Below are 19,618 nucleotides of genomic sequence, written 5' to 3'. Positions count from 1 at the left end.
GATTGAATGACTTTATTGTTTATTTGTCATTCTCCTGTGCATTTATTTTCATTAGGTTATTGATTGATTTTTATTTTGTTTATTGTTTATATTGCTTTTCTCCCTATTGTAATCTGTTGTTAAATTGTTCACTGTTCAATTAATCATTGTATTGTGTATTTGTATGTTGCTTTGGACAAAGGCGTCTGCCAAATAGCCATATAAACATAACCATATTATTATTATTATTATATATTGTATAAGTCTATAGGGAATACAATGAGATAGGAGATAGAGTAGTGTATAGCATCAATCAAATCGAATCAAATCAAATCAAATCAGGCTTATTGGCCATGTATACTTGCGTATACAAGGGATTTGGTCTCTTATCCCATCTGTGAATTAGTGAACACACAGTGAGGTGAAACACACACTAACCCGGAGCAGTGAGCTGCCTTCATACAGCGGTGCTCGGGGAGCTGTGAGGGGCCCTTGCTTAAGGGCGCTTCAGCCGTGGATTGGCAGGGGATCGAACCAGCAACCCTCTGGTTACAAGCACGAGGCCCTAACCAGTAGGCCACGGCTGCCCCCCATACACATTTGAGATCATGGACCAGTGGTAGAGTGAATGGCAACAGACAATGTGAACGCACGATTTGTGTAACACTTTCACAGAACTCATCAATTTCTCCAGGCCTATGCACGAATGACCTAATTGTTGATTAAAAACCTCTCATCTTGACAGAAATGGAATTTGAGGGGCTTCCATTGAATGTTGAGGTGACCGTCTTGTCATCTGGCGCGGACTACCTCACTGTGATAATGGATCATAAACTGCCGCACATCAACATCAGCTCACTCTACCTCTTTGGTATGATTAATTTCCTTCCTTTCCCTCAGTTTTCCTCCCCTCTAACTGATTCAAATCAGCTCATGATATAACTTATATGAATTAGAGAATTCAGTGTGGGACCAACTGCTGGCCAAGCTTCCACATTTAAGATGGTTAGCCATCCATGTCAACATCCCATAAATCTGTTCAGCATGACACTGAGGCATTTTTTCTTCTGTAATGCATCATCATGAAGCATTTCTTGATTATTTTATTGGTTGTGTATTTGGCCCACTGAAGGACGTTCAGCTAAGCTGTTGGAGACGGAGCAACAAACGTTCCAGAAACGAGCGGAGTGCTTGGGCTACACCAGCCCAGCCCCATACACCTACGACGGAGTTACAGGTTAGTGACCCACAACTTTAGTGAAGTTTTGCCTTTTCTGGGGTTCACACGCTGCACTAAAGCAACACACACACACACACTTTGATATGCACACAGAATGCCTGGTACTGTACTTTGCAACATTGCTGTCACAGGAACTAGCATGATCTGTTCAATTGGTTTTAAACTAACTGGATATACCTTTAGCGTTAATTGGGCACCCAGTACATTGAAGATTGACAAAAGGGGAATTCCTATTGTGTTGTTATTGTTTGTAATAGCTAGGGAGAAGCATGAACAAGCCAGATGCCCACTGGAAATAGTGGAGGGATGACATTTGTTTGTTTGTTTGTTTTGTCAAGAGCTCTGTGACCAGGCTAAGCACAAACTAATGTGTGAGCCCCTTATAAAACATCAAGAAATCAAGGACACAAAACAGGCAAGTCATGTGTACACACACACACACACACACACACTGAATGCATTACTCGCATTGGCCCTCATGTATGAAACGTGCATATGACCAAAAACAGGCGTAAAACAGGCAAACGCTTGTTTCCACGCAAAGTATGGCATTTATCAATGTGAACGTGATCGGTGATATACGCTCAAATCTCACGTCTAGTCTGAACTCGCATACGCAAGTTTTTCAGGCGGCATAGCACTGTGCAGCAGTAAATCGCCGGTGGATTACAAAGTTGAGTTGAATTTGTGACTCTCCACGGCAAAACCAGTCGCTTGTCGCAACAGGCGTTTCTGATAAAAATGACCATTTACGTTACTTGTGCTAAACTCGTGGATTTTTTTTTGTGTGTGTTTTTAAGCAGTGGGAGGTCTGCACTGTACGGCCGTGAATACATTTCGCCGAAAAACATACCTTTTCTAGTCTAAAAACGTGAGTTTCTTGAGGTGAGAAATTCAATTCCAGCAGGAAGTAAGAGGTGGCTCGTTTTGCCGCTCTATTACAATATTTACGGTAAATGCACTCATTGACAACCAACAAGCTATTTGCGTGCTGTGTCGTTGTATACAAGTGAGTACCGTAAATCTTAAAATAGCAGCGACCTTACAAAGCGTTTGTGGGCGTTGAGCCAACGGTTAACTTCAAAGGCAGATTTCTCCGTTTTTTTCTTGGCGTGACAGGATGAACTCAACTCCTTTGAATGTTTATATTTCAGTAATGTGACGTTCAATTCATCAGATAAAGGTATCATTTTGAAGGTTGACTATGCCCCTTCCTGAAAATGTAATGAACAATGTGACTGATTTCGCCGTGGAAGGTCACATTTATCGCTCTAGTTTCCCGCTTTCCTTGATGACATCTTCTAGCTGTCAAAATTAACAAGGTTCAAGCTGGACGTGACTGTGGCTTCAGATCACTAATGATCTCTTTTGGATGTATAATGCACCTTCATGTCGTAAATTCTAGGGGCGAGGTCATTAAAACGAGCATAATAAAGGGGTGTGATATTTAAATCACGCTTGTTTCCAGCCGCCACATTTATCAACACACAGTTATTCGCTGGAATTGGAGTGATACGAAAGTTTGATGAATCACACGTGAGCCCCGTCGTATAGATGATTTCTGCGCTCAGATGTACGCTGGTTTCTATGCTCGGTTGATAAATGAGGGCCATTATGTAGATAAAGCCATGCTCTTCATTTTGTTTGCCTACACAAACAAATGGAAAAACAGGCTTTCAGGAGATTTTCAATATCCAGAATGAAAAATATGTATTTTTCTTGCGCACAGTTGATCGGGCGGTGGGTGTTCCTGATGGGGTTCGTAAACAATAAAATGTTCCGTGACTTGCTGAAGATGGCCAGTAGCAGTTGGATGGATTTTACACTTTCCCCCACAACAGATAAGATCACTAAAAGCCAAGGAATTAGGCTGTAAGTGTGGTTGGCCAAGTGCACAAGAAATTGGGCCCTAACTGAAATGGTGGGCATAGTGCACTTCACTCAGTTTAAACTTAAGCATGTGTGACCATTGAGCTGTTTCAATGATGTTTGTGCTATAGCTAGACTTTAGACTTTGTACTTTTCCTTAATTTACATCAGAGCCCATAGTGTTTGTGGCAGTGGATGCACTGCGACACTGTGCAATCTACAGCGTTTGAACCTGCTGTCAAAATACCATGAATTCATTCATTGCTCATGTGTTATGATATGAACACATCTCAGATGGAGGAGTAGGTACATGTATGTCCCAGTCATTCTGGTATGGATTGAACTATGACATTGGGCATGATTTGGCTCTGTAGGCTATTTTAGTTGTACCTATAAGCCTTTGTTCAAAGTGCACATATTCTGGAATAACACAATGTAACTTTTCAGATAAAGCCCACCACCCACGGCTGGCGATGTGACAGTAATACGCGACAGTGGAATTGTGGAAATAATTTTACTACACACACTACGGGCGACGCAATCCCCCATTGATTCAGTGGAGATACGCTAACCAGACAGCTGTTTTCTATTATGACGTATCAAAATCGCCCTGAAAAATAGAAAGGGGACGATTAGAGCGATACCAAGGGGGCAGGCGAATTCCCAAGGGGGTAGGCGAATTCTCGGAAGTTGAAACACCTATAAAGCTGGATATCAACTCTTCGCTAAATTCATAGGACGCCCATTCATTTAGGATTTTTTTGAAATCCCATAACTTTATGTAACATGTGTCCTGTGCCGTCGTTGCAGCTTCTGTATTTTCTACATAAACAATAGAAGGCAAAACTAATTCACAACTTCCTCGCACATTATGTTGGCTTCCAATAAGAAGTATAGTTAGCAAGTCCGGTTGAAGGGAAGCTAACATTCGTCGTTGTACAGAAGGGAGATATACCGTAATGTTTGGATAAGAAGCTCAGTACAGCCTGCACGAAAATCATGACGGAAAGTCATTCGCAAGATCAGTGAAAAAGCTATGTAGCCTACGGTAGCCTACTATATGATAGGGTAAAGCATTACCTAGAGGCAAGCAAATCTAATAATAACTAGATGTACCGCAAAGCGATATACAATATGACCGCCGCTCAGTCCTGTACATTCTCTCCGCAAATATCAATCACTCTTTTGTTTCCATCGCCTATACTCCATCCCCTACTGCAACTTTTATGTATGTAAATGAGTGTGTGTGCATGTGTGCGCTTGCTTTTGTGTATGAGTGCTTCTCTGTCTATGAGTGTGTGTGTGTGTGTGCCTGCTTGTGTGTGTGTTTTATGTATCTCTATGTGTGTGTTCACTGTGTTCTCTGCCGTCACTGTCACTCCAATATCAGATCACACACACACACACACACACACACACACACACACACACACACATACACACACACACAGGCACACACAGATACACCCAGAAAGAGAGAGAGAGAGAGAGAAAGAGAGAACACACACAGAATACACACAGAATACACACAGATAACACACAGACACAGAGAGAGAGAGAGAGAGAGAGAAAGAAAGAAAGAGAACACACACAGAATACACAGAACATGCACATACAGTACACACATGAGCACACAGAAATGCACCCACCCACACACACACACACACACACAGGGGCGGAGTGGTAATCGGGAGATTCGGGACATTTCCCGCCAGGCAGGTCGGCCTGATGTTGCATTTACACTGGCCCAAGACGTGCCTGAGCGGCCGCTGGAACATTTGTCATCATAAGATATTTTCTCAAATATTTCCGTCATCTGAAATCGCTCAACGTTAATTACTTTTAAATGGAAACCAACCACTATCTAAACCATTCAGGTGCGATATATACCTTAGTCATGGTTACCTTACATATTAATTACAGGCCTATTCATCTCAGTTCTCTCCGATCAGTGCATTTGTGTGTAGCCTTGGGTGTCTTCATTTAATTCTTCATATTATTAAAAAGTGTTATTTAACTCTTTTGGTCACAAATAAATTCAAAATAGAACAGCAAAGCCTCCTGGGAATGGCAAATACGTTTGCTAGGTCAGTCTATTACAGAAATGTAGGGGGATTGATGAGCGGCCCCTCCTCTAATGGCATGGCCCCTTAGCCTACACTATTCGTGAAAGTAGCGTTTTGATAGTGAACGGATTAGGTGTTTGCTTGATTAATATGGAAGGCAAGAAGAGGAAAGAGAAAGAGGGGGCTGAAAAAGGCAGAATTAAGAAGAAGCGACTGCTGGAGGAGCATGCATCTAAAAGCTCAAAACAGATTTAGGCTACCCGTAGTCTAGTCCACGGCCATTACGAGTGCAGGTAAATTTGACAGAATGAAAATCATTGATGCAAAGCTCAACTACGTTAGGCTACTTGCTAGACGGAAAATATCAGAAGCTAGTTAACTCATGTAGCCTACATTTCAAACGAATAAATGGCTTACAGTTTTTTTCAGTGACTGACATAGCGTTTGTCCAAACAGTTGTCACGTTTTCAAAACTCTAAACACATTGCGGCCATACCATTCACACATTTCATGTCGTTTTCGCACAATATGCAGGCAGTGAACACATTTCCACAATGCTTACATTTTCTTAACAAACAACAAAATGATGGATCGTTTTTCTATTATTTTACAGATGTTACTGTTAACACATGACATCCCACAATAGTTAAAACAATTCCAACCCTCAGTAACCTCTCCTTCTGCAATGATATCAGTTCAAAAACAATATATCTCAGCTGATAATAAAAAAACAATTGAATAACTGGCACATAGATGATGTTGGGTAAATTGGGCCAACCACAGCTGATTCCAGTTTGTCTTAGACTCAGTGGCAGGGGTTACTTTTTACATTTACATTATACTTACACAGTAAAAGGAGGAGGTGATGTTTTTGGAAACAGAAACATAAAAAGACAAATACTGTAGCCTAATGTCTGGATGAGGAAGAGTAAGAACAATGGGCCCAGGGAGAAGAGCAAGGTGCGGAGGTGCAGGAGCAGTGAGAGGAGCAGGCCCAAGGAGAGGGCAAGGTAGAGATGTAAAATGCTTTTGACTTTTGATTACAGTATATGTTACAGTATATGTGGACATACATTTCCCAACCAAGAAATTTAGTGTAAAAATGGTGTATTGCATGTTTTGCATGTAAATGCCCGTAAAACTGAAACATGAAAGTCTGGACCTGGACCTTCATAGATTGACTATATTACATTTAGCCAACATTTTGTTTGTGTTTATAATATACGGAAGGTGGTCGTGCTCAAGGCATGGGTGGGTTGGGCCGGCAGTGGGCTGGCGGCGGGTAGGGGGCCGGTGTGGTCAGACTATTCCCGGTGGATTTTAGTGTCCCACTCCGCCCCTGCACACAGGCTATACATCACACACACACACACTAACTTCTCATCTCCGGTGGTCTCACACAGTGCTGCATCGCACAAAACATACTCAAAGATGCACACACACACACACACACACACACACACACACACAGAGATGCACAGTGCACACACACACACACGCACACACACACACACACGCACACACACACACACACACACACACACACACACACTCTCACACTTCTGAACATTTTTTTGTGCTAATTTAAGAGCAGTTAAAACAGACCAGTCAATTTTGACCGGGGACACTAAAGTAGGGGGCTGGAGGCGAACACGCCCGGAGGGTTAAATCGCTGTCACATTGTCGGCCGTGTGTGTTGGCCTTAAATCTCAAATCTTTAGCTACTAAATTGCAAAGCCTAGCCCACAATGTATAGACAGCGGTGATCATTTACAATAGCTATTGTTGCTGTTTTTTTTACAGTTACAGCAATCCCAGTGCTTTTTCAGGATCTCTCAGAAATTCGCCTAGTGTGACGTTCACCTAACCCAGTTTTGTTGTCCCTGCTCTCCACAGGAATGGGACGTGTGTTTTCACCAGCGATAAAGGCACCATCTCGGACAGCGTTTTCCGCGGATCTTGTGAGTTCTTTTAAGTCTGAAGTCTCGGGAATAAGTTTGGTGTAATTAATGTAGTCCCTGGTAAAGGGGCTGTCGGAAACTGTTTAACTTCAAGTATTGGATACAGAAGTGCTGACCTGCAAATCTGTAAGCTAAGGGACAGGGATGACGAGGTGACCTGTTCGATGGAAATAATGTGTTTTAATCTGTCGCCCCCCCTTCTTAGCTCTTAAGTGCTAAGAACTTATGAGCGTTCTTAGAATGTTCTTAGAGCGCTTCTAAGAAGTTCTTAGCACCTAGAGCTTCTTAACGAATCTGGGAAACGCGGCCATTATCTGTATGATTAATTGTATGATAAACTTAAGCTTTAATTCATTGGTTTCAGACATCTATGAAGGACAACTGATGACCAGTGAGGGGTGGGTTTTGCCCTCTGGCGAAGATATCCTTATCATTTATGGCAAATGTCAAAGAGGCAGCCGAACACTCAACATGTTTGGTAAATTTGAAAATGTCTTCTAAATGTTAAAGTTCATGTTTTGGCAGGTATTTTGTTTTTGTCCAAAGTGGCAAACAAAACTTTTGAATATAAAGGCAAGCAGTAAATTATTATCCCAAGCCAACAGACCTACTTGAAGTTAGTTACAAGGCCATCAAGACAGATAGCTTTTCCATCATCTCTTTAACTGTCAAAATTATTAAATTACACAGAACCTGCATACAAAGCTGCACTATTCATGAGCATAATTAAGAGGATGTTATTGTTCACAATTGTCTTTGTTCCAGGGCGGTCAAGTAAAGCATCAGCCACAGACATTGAAAAATTCCAGAAACAAGCGGAGTGTTTGGGATGGATCAGACCAGCCGAGTATATTTATGATGGAGTCACAGGTGGGGGTGGTCAACCATACTTATCTGAATTCAATTTAATTCAATTCAATTCAAAAAACTTTATTTATCCCCGAGGGGCAATTTCTCTGTGCAGGCATAGTGACATATAAGACATAACACAACATAGGGGGGGGGGGGGGGGGGGGGGGTTAGTCACAGGAGAGGGAGGAGGGGGCTGGGGGCATATTTGAGTTCAAAAGGTGAATAGCCTCAAAGGTAAAGGTCGCCTTCCTCCTGTTAGTCCTAGCAAGAGGACAGCGCAGACGCCTGCCAGAGGGCAGCCATTCCAAAACTCCATGTAGAACATGAGTAGAGTCTTCCAAGATAGAGTTGGCTTTTCTTAGCAATAGAGCTAAAGTAGTTAGAGAAGCTCTTACCCTTAGGAGTAAAGTTAGTTACAAACATACAGTAGTGTGCAGCTATTTGCAATAGCCATTGCCTGCTACTCTAATGCTGTTTATTTCCTTTTACAGAGCTATGTGAGAAATCGCCTGAATCTTCTGGAGACAAGGTTGTGGACTAATTCAATCATCTGTTGTGAAATTAACCCTTCAAAATGGCACGTGTGGACATTGTTATTGTGGGTATGATCATGACAGATATATTAAAAACATGTTCATATGTATTATTTTGGAGGATATGAGACATTCAATAAAATAGGGCCATGACTGGCAATTAAGGAAAAGTTGTTATTGTATTATAAATCATTTCAGAAATTGCTTCTATACTCAGCGTTGTGTTATTATTTCACAACAATGCTATTGTGAACTTAGTTCAGTGATCTGAACTCGTGAGTGCATTTAAATTTGCTCTGTAGATCTAGCTTGCTAGCCTGACCACCAGCCAGATTCACATCAAGATGTAGGGTCTGGGAACCCACTGTAGGCAGGGATCAATTGGAGGGGTGGGATAAACAGTTGTCTATCAAATTCCCTCTCCTTGCAATAGGTTAGCATTAAACTAATCATCTCCTTGTTTTCAAGTAGTAGTAACAACTTCTGGTCGCATGTCAGTCATCATTATGTTAAGTCCGCCAACTGACTCATACACCATGTGATTGGTTCGTTGGTCTCTGCCTGAGCCCAGCTCCCAAGTCAAACGAAGAGACTACCCGTTAGACTAATTAGATTTGCTGCCGCTAGGGGGGTCTAGATTTCTAGGCTAGCTTGGCACCCTCACAGAAAATCCACAAACACATCACAATCACCATCACAACAGAAGAGTATCAGAAAGGGTAGTGTAGTTTAACACAACCACAGGCTGCATTGACACCATTAGCATCACATAACATGGACATTCAAAGGATTCAGTTAGAGTTTAATGTAGCAATTTAAGTTTAAAGCAACACTAAAGAATTGTTGTACCTTAAAAGAATGTTTCTAAAATTATGTCAGCGGTTCATCAACTCGTATCAGGGTGAGCGACACTTCTGCATTCACTCCGCTCCAGTGCTAGCTCATTTGCATGCTAGCTAGTAGACATATTTTTACATACTTCATGTCAAAACAGTAGTTTCTTCACATTATGTCGATGACATAGGTACATTTCAATGTTTTAAAGCAACACTAAAGAGTTTTTGAAGAGTGGTTCATGAACCCGTAACAGGGTGAACGACATTCACTTCCCGACCCTCTATCGACTATAATCACACTATGTAAGTTTACCACATCGGGTAGCGGATCTGTAGTTCGAAGGAATGAGGAACTACAAATTTGACTTGCTTCGATGTCGCAATACATCATACTTTCATAAAATCATGCAACATACTCTGCCTTGTCTGTGGTTATTTGCTGGATAAACAAATAGCTGGCGTGCGACAGAGGAAAAGTGCCTTAGTGTTGCTTTAATGTCAATGCTTGGAAGTGAAGAAAGGACTCCTATACCAATGGGATATCTTGGAGTTTTGCAAAACTCCTGCAAGACCAGGCAAGGTCTTTTCCAAGCTTGATGTCATTCAAAGGTTCGTAACACCTGAGATACGTAGGTCTATGTTACAGAACTGAAATCTGACCCATAGAACATAAACATCAATAGGTCAACAGTTTTCCAGTCAATACACAAATAAAGCATTTTAGAAATCTGTTGATTTACTGAGTTCATTGTGTCCCGTGGCTCAAAGTTCAGTTGAACCCAATAATCTGGCGACACCATCCTGTTGGCTAGTTAGAGGGCTATCCAGTTTGGGTGTTTAAACGCCAAACCTCAGTCACAGATTTGTATTCATCGCAGAAAGCTTTGCCATGTGCGTCCTGACGATAGCCTCGACCGTCTTTGCTCTGCTGGCCCTTACTGGAGCGGCCCCTGTTTGTGAGGAGCTTGTCAAACCACTCAATGTGGAGGACCTAACACCGGTGAGGGATTCACACACACATGCACACACACACGCACACACAGTTACTTCTTGTAACACAGTTTATCACTCACTACAGTCATTTAGAAAATGTTACAATACCTGTTTCTCTGATATTGTTTTCTGTTACTACTTTCATATTAATTACATTGGGTTTAGCCATTTTTGTTTGCATGACCTGAAGTGTTTTTGTATCTGATCAGGGGCGCAGATAGTATTTTTGAACTGGGGGGGACAGCTCTCAGCTATCACCTCCACTTAGTGCTTAGTGTGCCTTGCAAATATGTTAACAGTATACATAAATAAAATTGTAAAACTAAGTCGTCAACATGACAGCCATATACAAAAAAAAAACCCTACAAAAACATGGGGTAAGTGGAGCTAAATGAATTATTTTGCCGTCACTTCGTCTGTGTTATGACCTAGAAGGTTGCATTTGGTATCTGTGGATAGCTCTGTGTCTCCCCTTTCATCTGACATGCGTGCCATATCTTTCTGATCGCTGGTCCATGAGTAAATCAAACGAGAGTAATGGTAGCCTAAGCTATATGACATTATTATTTGTTTGTCACTTAGTCTGTTTTATAACACAGAAGGATGTATTTGATATCACTGGAAAGCTGTTTGTCCTCTTTCATCCAATATGCGTGTCATGTCTGTGCGATCCCAGGTTCGCGAGTAATTCAAGCGAGAGTAATGAATATGAGCGTGAACGCAGAGCAGTAAATATGATATAGTTTGATTTAATTTCATCATTGTTTTTTTTTTTTCCATACTTGATCATACAGACAAGTGTCTAGTATCGTTGGAAAGCCCCACTTCTGCTCTTTCGTGCAATAAAGGTCTCATCTCGCTGCAACTAATACCTCCCCCCCCCCCCAAATAAGCGCCCCCTGTATCTGACCCCCTAGTTTACCAGATCAGGTAGCGGATCTGTTGGCCGATGGAATGAGACATAAAAAACTACAAATTTGACTTGCTTCGATGTCTCAATGCAACACTAAAAAATCTCCATATTGCAACTTTAAAGAATAAGGTATCCCAGTGGTCCAAGGTCTCTGATGTTATGTGTTGATAGATGTTGGGGAAGTGGTGGCTCCTTTTGAGCTCCAGTGATCATCTGACGTTCCGAGAGCATCTGAGAGGGATTAACAGCTCCTGGATGAATCTGACACTCTCTGACCAGGCAGGATCATTCATCATGAGTCAGTTCAATAATTTGTAAGGATTTAACCCCCTACCACACACACACACACACAAAATTAATTTGTACCATTCATATAATTGTGAATGATATTGATATGTTGCTTTTTTCTCCACAGCAATGGGAAATGTGATTTCACCACTTATATCACCAATATCACACTCAAAAGCGGTGTATTACATCTGAAGCGTAAGTTATGGGTGCTACGCACTTAAATAGTCTACTTAAAACATAATTTGCTGTGTATTAAGTGTTTTGTGTGTAAACATATTTTCCTTACATTATTATTATCATAGGCCTAGGGAATAGGGCATGAAGATAGAAAATAGCATAGGAGTATCCATACACATTTGGGATCATGGAAATGTGTTACAGTGAATGACAAGATACAATTTAATAATAATACTTCCACAGAACTCATCAGTTTCTACAGTCTATGCACAAATTATCTAATTGTTGATTAAAAACCTCACATTTTGACAGAAATTTTTGAGGGGGTTCCGTTGGATTTTGAATTGTCCTTCTTGCCATCCGGATCGGACTACCTTACTGTGCATACCAACATCAAGGTCATCAACGTCACCACACTCAGCGTCTTTGGTATGATTCATTTGCCCTCAGTTTTCCTCGCCTGATTCAAATCAGCTCATGATTTAACTGCTATGCATTAGAGAATACAGTGTAGGACCAACTGCTGGCCAAGCTTCCACATTTAAGATGGTTAGCCATGGTTCCAAGCATCCATGTCAATGTCCCATAAATCTGATCTGCATGACATTCAGGCATTTTTTCTTCTGTAATGCATCATCATGAAGCAGTTCTTGATTATTTTATTGGTTGTGTATTTGTTCCCCTGAAGGACGTTCAGCTAAGCTATTGGAGACGGAGCAGCAAGCGTTCCAGAAACGACGGGAGTGCTTGGGCTACAACAGCCCAGTCCCATACACCTACGACGGAGTTACAGGTTAGTGACCCACAACTTTAGAGAATTTTTAGCATTAAAGCAACACATACACTCTGATATGCACACAGAATGCCTGGTACTGTACAACACACACACACACTTTTATATGCACTCAGAATGTCTGGTACTGTACAACATACACTCACACTTTGATATGTACTCAGAATGTATGGTACTGTACAACACACACACACACACACACACACACACACACACACACACTTTGATATGCACTCAGAATGCCTGGTATTGTACTTTGCAACATTGTCACAGGAACTAGCATGACACTCTTAATTGGGTTTAGACTAACTGGCTAACACCTTTAGTGTTAACTGGGCATCAAGTACATTGGAAATTGACAAAAGGAGAATTGCTATTGTGTTCTTTGTAATAGCTAGGGAGAGGTATTGAACATGTTAAGTAAAGGCTCATAGTAATGTTATGAATCAAACACACCTAAAACGCCTTCCCCATAGCAACAGATTAAAAAAATACATAAGCCAATAGAATTGATCTTGTTCTGTCCCAGATGCCCATTTGAAATAGTTGGGGGGGGGGGGGGGGGGGGCATTTGTGGCTGTTGTTTCATGTGGGTTTTTTGATGTTTTTTGTCAAGAGCTCTGTGACGAGGCTAAGCACACACGTATGTGTGAGCCCCTTGTCAAACATCAAGAAATCAAGGACACAACACAGGTGAGTCAGGTGTACAAACACACACACAGACACACACACTGAGTACCTTACACACATTGTGTAGATAAATTGTGATGCACTTTTACATGTTTGTGTACACAAACACAATCAAAGACAGGCTTTCAGGAGATTTTCAATATCCAGAATGAAAAATATTTATTTTACAGTTGATGGGGCGGTGGGTGCTCCTGATTGGGTTCACAGACCATAAGATGTTCCAAGACTTACTGGAGATCACCAGTAGCGGTTGGATGGATTGGACCCTTTCCCCCAATACAGATACGATCACTGTAATTCAAGGGAGTAGGCTGTAAGTGTGGTTGGCCAAGTGTGCAAGAAATTGGGCCCTAATTGAAATGGTGGGCATAGTGCACTTCACTCAGAGATCAAACATGTGGCATGTGTGACCATTGATGTGATCCACTAATGTTTGTGCTTTGGCTAGACTTAAAGACTTTGTTCTTTTCCCGTATTTAAATCAGTCCATTGTATTAGGCCATAGTATTTGTGGCAGTGGATGCACAGTCATACAGTGCAATACTACACTGTCGGCAATATAACATGAATTCATCCATTGCCGGCATGTCATTATAACGCATTGTTGCTGGGTTTTTTAACAGTTACAACAATACCATTGTTGTTTCATAATCTCTCATCAAATACACACGTAATTTGTCGTTCACTCAACCCAGTTTTATTGCACAGCTCATGTGCAGACATGTTCCTCCTCTCCACAGAAGTGGGCAGTGCATGATCAGCTCCAGTAACGCCACCATCCCGGACAGTGTTTTCCGCGGATCTGGTGAGTTCTTCGCTGCAGTATTCTGCATGACAATTTGGCCTGTTTACTATGTAGCCTACAGTTAAAGGGGCTGTTGGGAACTCTGTTTAACTTCAGGTATCATATACAGAAGAGCTGACTGGATTTAAGGCTTTAACTGCAAATATCTAAAAACATATTTGCATACAAGGACAGAAACACTTCTATTAATCCGGATACACTTAATGGGAACATGTTTACATTGTGTGTAATATCCACCAACTATGGTTTGATAGTACTGTTATAGTTCTATATTTTATCATCTATCTATGGGATGTCCTTGGTTATGTGATTACAGTTGGCTATATAGTGCCAACAAGCTATCTTGACAAATAATGCTATTGCTGTTGTCATGATGTGTGATTCCTAAGAACCTAATGTGTGACCTAACAGCTTAATGCTTGTAGTATTATTTGTCCTGTATTACTAACTTGTGTGTAACTTAACCTATCTTATCTGTATGATTAATTGTATGATAAACTAAAGCCTTTTGCTTTCAGCCATGTATGCAGGACACATGGTGACCGTTGAGGGATGGTTTTTGTTCTCTGGCAAAGACATCCTTGTTATATATAGCCATAGCCAAAGTGGGGACCAGATGATCCAAGCACTCTACATGTATGGTAAATGTTACAATTTTACATTTTTTATAATTTTAAATGTAAAAAAAATATATTTTGAAGTTGAAGTTTTGGCAGGTATTTTGTTTTTGTCCAAAGTGGCTTGCAAAAGATTTTAATAAAAAGACAAGCATTAAATTACCTGAAGGCCATCGAGACCAATAGCTTTTCCATCCATGTGAAATCATCAGCCATGCCTCTCTTTGGATACCCTACGTATAACGACATACCTGTATAAAAAGCTCCCCTATTTGTAAAACAAACTAAGAGGATGTTATTGTTCAAAATTGTGTTTGTTATAGGGCGGTCAAGTAAAGCATCAGCCACAGACATTGGAACATTCCAGAAACAAGCGGAGTGTTTGGGATGGTACAGACCAGCCCAGTATACTTATGATGGAGTTACAGGTGGGATTTGTCTTCTTATAGCAGGGATATTTCACGTCAAATCAACCAGAGCGCACGCACTTGTGTCTCATGCAGGATCATCCAGACTACTCGTGTTGGTTTTACTGCATACTATTCCTATTTATGCACCAGCCTGCAAAATTTGAGCCTCCTACAAATTCTAGTTCTTGAGCTTGTGAACTTTGACAAAAAAAAGAGGCAGAACAAATTCGACACCCCCCTCCCCCTGTAAAACTGTCTGTTACTTGAAAAGTATTGATCTTAGCACAAAAACATTTTACAGAGTGTCTCCTGGGTAACATAGGCACACATGGTATTTTTTTTAGATTTGTTTGAGACGCAAGTGCGTGCGCCCTGGTTGATTCGATGTGGAAAGACCCAGCAGTGAATCAAAAACACTTGGGAAAGCTCTTAGTATAGTATACATATGGTTAACTATAAGTGTTTGCATGTGTGTCTCTGTGTGTGCATGTGTGAGTGTGTGTGTGTGTGTGCATGCGTGTTTTATCGGTCTTATTCAATCTATGTAATAATCAGGTAACTAGAAAAGCACTCAGAGAACGCAGCTACCTCCGCCTGCATTGTTCTTCCTAGGTTGTCATACATTTGAACCTAAACTATGCAGATCACCACCACTGGCCATACCATGCCATTACACCACTAAGCTAAATACATAAACGCCTCTGGAATCCTGACGGAATTACAGATCAGTCCCAAAATATAGTTGTTTCTTCCTTGGGTCATGTCCGACCTTCCCTGAAAATTTCATTGAAATCCATCCATCACCTTTTGAGTTATCTTGCTAACAAACAGATAGATAAACAGACAAACAGACAGACAGACAGACAGACAAACACCGGTCCCCGATGAAAATACCTCCTTGGCGGATGTAAATAATGTTTGCAGCGGCCATATTGTTGACATAGCCATTGCATAGATACAGTAGGTCTGACATGGGTGACATTATCACTGGGTATCACTGTGGTATTATCACTATATTTTTACCAAATTTAATGCGATGGTGAGGCGTAAGTTGTGTGATACACAGCTGTTCTAAGAACAGCAAAGTGCCCTAGAGTTACTAACTGTCCCGAAAATGAGAAGGGAATGAGCCAGTGCAGGACAGGCGTGTGTTTACATAGGATAAATAGGCTGAAATGTTTGCCAACTCCTCACAGCCAAGTTTATTCCAACCATCATTATATTACAAGGATACAAGGATACAAGGATGTTTATTTGTCACATGCATATGATTACTAAAGTACAGAAGGCAGTGAAATTGTCAGTTCCGTCGCCTATGTGCATATGGGGATATTACGTTACTCTTATCTGTGGGCTTAAGTTTCCCAGATTCCCCCAAAACAGTTGACCTACACAGAGTTCCCAGACAGTGCAGACAGCTGCTCTATGCAATGACAGAGGCATCAGCACAGCAGTAATGTTACTCTAATGTGGTAGCCTGCCGTAGATTACATGTGAGCGTTTGTGTGTGCGTTTGCAAAGTGTTTTGTTCTCTTGGATTTTGTAAATGTTACGGAGAAATAGGTTAGCTTTTCTGGCTCAGATCCGAACCATAGTTGCATCATTAGATCCCTGTAGAAGTTACCAGACAGGAACGATCACTGGCGAGCCCACTTCGAACTGCTCTAGCAAAGTCCTCAACAGCAGGTTGTGAGCAGTTAATACCCCTGCCATCATGACAGTATTAGACAATGTCGTTGGTGGAACAAATAAAAGAAGTTTGCCGGACTTGACTGAAGCAACTTGAGCGCCTTCAGCTCCTACAGCATGCCCCAATGTATGAACAGGACAGGATAAATATCGGGCTATTGCTCTGCTCAGTTCAACTCAAATCTTCGTGTTGCAGTCAAAAGTCATGTCAACAATATGGCCACAGCGGTGTTGGCCATTAAGTCCAATTGTAACGATTTGCAATAGTCTTTGTCGTCTGCTACTCTACTGCTGCCTATTTCCTTTCACAGAGCTTTGTGAGAAATCGCCTGAATCGTCTGGAGACAAGGTTGTGGACTAATTCAATCAACTGTTATGAAATGAAGCTTTCAAAATGACGTGTGGGCATTATATTATTGTATTTATGAGAATGCCACATGTTCATACAGTATGTATGATTTCAGAGAATATTAGACATTAAAAGTGGCATGACTGTCAATTAAGCAAACTTGTTAATGTTCTGTAAATCACTGTTCTTGAGAAATCACTTTTTTCTCAGTTTTATAATATTTCATAGTGTTGTTTCTTGAATTTCCCCTTGGGGATCAATAAAGTATCTATCTATCTATCTATCTGTTCTGAATCATACTCTTGCTTATAAAACCAGTTTGAAATTAAGAAATGAAAATGCTGCATTCCTTTCTGTTGATCTTAAGACTGACTTAAGTCTGACTTCAACATGTCTGATAGTGGTCCTCTGAGTCGAGGTGAACCCAGATAAATCTGTGGATGCGGTTGAATTTGCTCTGTGGATCTAGCTGGCCACCCTCACAGAAAACACCCAAACCAATCACAGTCATGGTTAGTGGAGTGTTGTTTAACGCAACCAATGGCTGTGTTGATGCCATTAGTATTGCACAACATGGACATTCATTCTTTGTTTGCAAGAAAGATGTGTTTGTTGTATTTCTGAAAGGATTCAGAAATACAGCAAATGGACTTCACGGTGTCCTTCCAATAAAAGTAGTCCTTTTAGAATCACTTATTCGCTTATCACGATTTCACCTTACAAAGGAGGGAGCCCTGGTCTTTTTTTAATCTAGAGCAGCAACATCTACATCAACAGCTTAACACAACTATGTGATATTCCCCATCAAGGAAAGCTGCGGCAAAAAAAGTCATCATCCACTGGAAGAGCTCTTGTGCCAAATTATAGTTGAAGAATGCAATATGCTTGTCCAGATAAAGCCAAGCTAAAATACAAAGCAGCCAATGGACCACTGCCAAAGGCTGGCATAAAATGGGCAGATCTTCCAATATCCATCAATCATAATGACAAGTGGGCCTTGTTTCTCCTTAAGTCACGAGGGAGATGATGATGGCTTATGTTTGTCCATCTTTTCATTTTCTGGTGCTCATTTTCATAGTGCTGTGAGTTATTTCTCTCTCTCTCTCTCTCTCTCTCTTTCTCTCTCTCTCTCTCTCTCTATCTTTCTTCACGCATTAAGGGCATGTTCTGATAAAGAATAGCAACAATTAAACGAATGTATGGAAGAAAAGCAGAGCAGCTTCTCCCCCCAAACTCACAGTGAGACATACAGAGACATACACACACAGCAAACGGACACACACACACACACGTATGCGTGCACACACACACACACACACACACACGCGGCACAAAAAGAGATCTAGAGTGCTGGTGTAGGGTATGATAGACTTTGATTGTCCTTGCATGGGAGTGAGAAATGGACAAAGTATTTCTATAGTTCCAGAGAGGACTCGGGAACTAAAGAAACAAAACCATATTAACACCATATTAACTGCCCCCCTGTATTAGCCTCATATAGCGGAATAAATGTAGCAAAATCAATGTGTAAGCCGCGGCTAATAGTTGGGAAAACGCAGTATAGTGTCGTGTCATCGCTCTGGTGCTTTCACTCTCACAGAAGAGGAGTGAAGTACGCAGTGGGAAGAAGACACGTACGTGTGCAACCAAACACAATCACACGCCATCTCTCTCTGTCCTTCACAAATCAGGGCATAGCTGGGTCTCGCTCCCATCCTTTAAACATACATGCACATATGCACACACACACACACACACACAAAGTATCTTCATCTCAGCATGGGAATTTTCCTCAGGAGTTTATGCAGGACACTCCTGTTATGTGAGAACTCCCCCCCCCCCCCCCCCTCTCTCTCTCTCTCTCTCTCTCTCTCTCTCTCTCTCTCTCTCTCTCTCTCTCTCTCTCTCTCTCTCTCTCTCTCTCTCTCTCTCTCTCTCTCTCTCACTGCCCAACACAAATGTGCCCCATAACCCAGGACATAATGGGCTCTTGTCTATCTGACTTGTCTAAATCAATCCAGCGCTCTCGTGCCTCTGCCCCGGGCTGAGCTATCTGTTCCTCCTCCGTCACTTGTCCTTCCCTCCTGTCTTTCTCCTCCCTCTCTCTCTCTTTCTTTCTTTCTCAGCTCTTTTCTGTGCTTACTCTCTTTCTGTCCCTCTCCTCTGTGCTTCAAACATTTGGACTTCTCGTACACGAAGCATTTAGCTTTTATTCTTTGCCTCGTCTCTTCATGTAATCGTTGTTTTTTTCTTTCTTCTTTCAATCAAAGTTATCATGAGCAGCAGCATTGTTTTTTATTTTTTTAAAAAAATAAATATATATATTTTCCATTTCTTCTCCATTTCCTCTCTGACTGAAGGCCTTTATTTGCGGTGTAGGAGCGGTCTGGAGTTTTGGTGTCTCTGGAGTGGTAATGTGTGTGTGTGTGCATGGGGCTACGTGTGTCTCTGGTGTTTAGTTCTGCTCGTAGATCTTCTGTAAACCTCTCACTCAGACATGCAGGCATTCATCTTTCCCCTCTTCCTGCTCCGCTCCGCTCCTCTCCTCTCCTCTC

The 19,618-nt window shown here is 41.5% G+C and overlaps 1 protein-coding gene across 3 annotated transcripts in view; it reads left to right on the top strand.

Annotated features, from left to right (window-relative positions):
* The window catches only part of LOC134068408 (saxitoxin and tetrodotoxin-binding protein 1-like), an 18,625-nt gene extending 1,281 nt beyond the window's left edge, over window positions 1-17,344 (top strand). The window contains exons 1-11 of one of the 3 annotated variants that reach the window (XM_062524003.1): window positions 10,124-10,336; window positions 11,414-11,556; window positions 11,658-11,728; window positions 12,023-12,139; window positions 12,399-12,503; window positions 13,120-13,196; window positions 13,364-13,506; window positions 13,934-13,998; window positions 14,517-14,639; window positions 14,939-15,043; window positions 17,026-17,344. In XM_062524003.1, coding sequence (XP_062379987.1) covers window positions 10,226-10,336; window positions 11,414-11,556; window positions 11,658-11,728; window positions 12,023-12,139; window positions 12,399-12,503; window positions 13,120-13,196; window positions 13,364-13,506; window positions 13,934-13,998; window positions 14,517-14,639; window positions 14,939-15,043; window positions 17,026-17,075 — 1,110 coding nt within the window. In that variant the 5' untranslated portion in view covers window positions 10,124-10,225 and the 3' untranslated portion in view covers window positions 17,076-17,344. Of the gene's footprint in view, window positions 1-724; window positions 851-1,111; window positions 1,217-1,557; window positions 1,635-2,948; window positions 3,092-7,050; window positions 7,116-7,479; window positions 7,594-7,880; window positions 7,986-8,458; window positions 8,705-10,123; window positions 10,337-11,413; window positions 11,557-11,657; window positions 11,729-12,022; window positions 12,140-12,398; window positions 12,504-13,119; window positions 13,197-13,363; window positions 13,507-13,933; window positions 13,999-14,516; window positions 14,640-14,938; window positions 15,044-17,025 lie in introns of those variants that run through there. The other 2 variants (XM_062524004.1, XM_062524005.1) reach the window with 2 other exon arrangements.
* Window positions 17,345-19,618: the final 2,274 nt, after the last annotated feature.

Source organism: Sardina pilchardus, chromosome 21, assembly GCF_963854185.1.
Source record: "Sardina pilchardus chromosome 21, fSarPil1.1, whole genome shotgun sequence".
Classification (NCBI taxonomy): domain Eukaryota; kingdom Metazoa; phylum Chordata; class Actinopteri; order Clupeiformes; family Clupeidae; genus Sardina; species Sardina pilchardus.
This window is presented reverse-complemented; position numbering and strand designations above follow the sequence as displayed.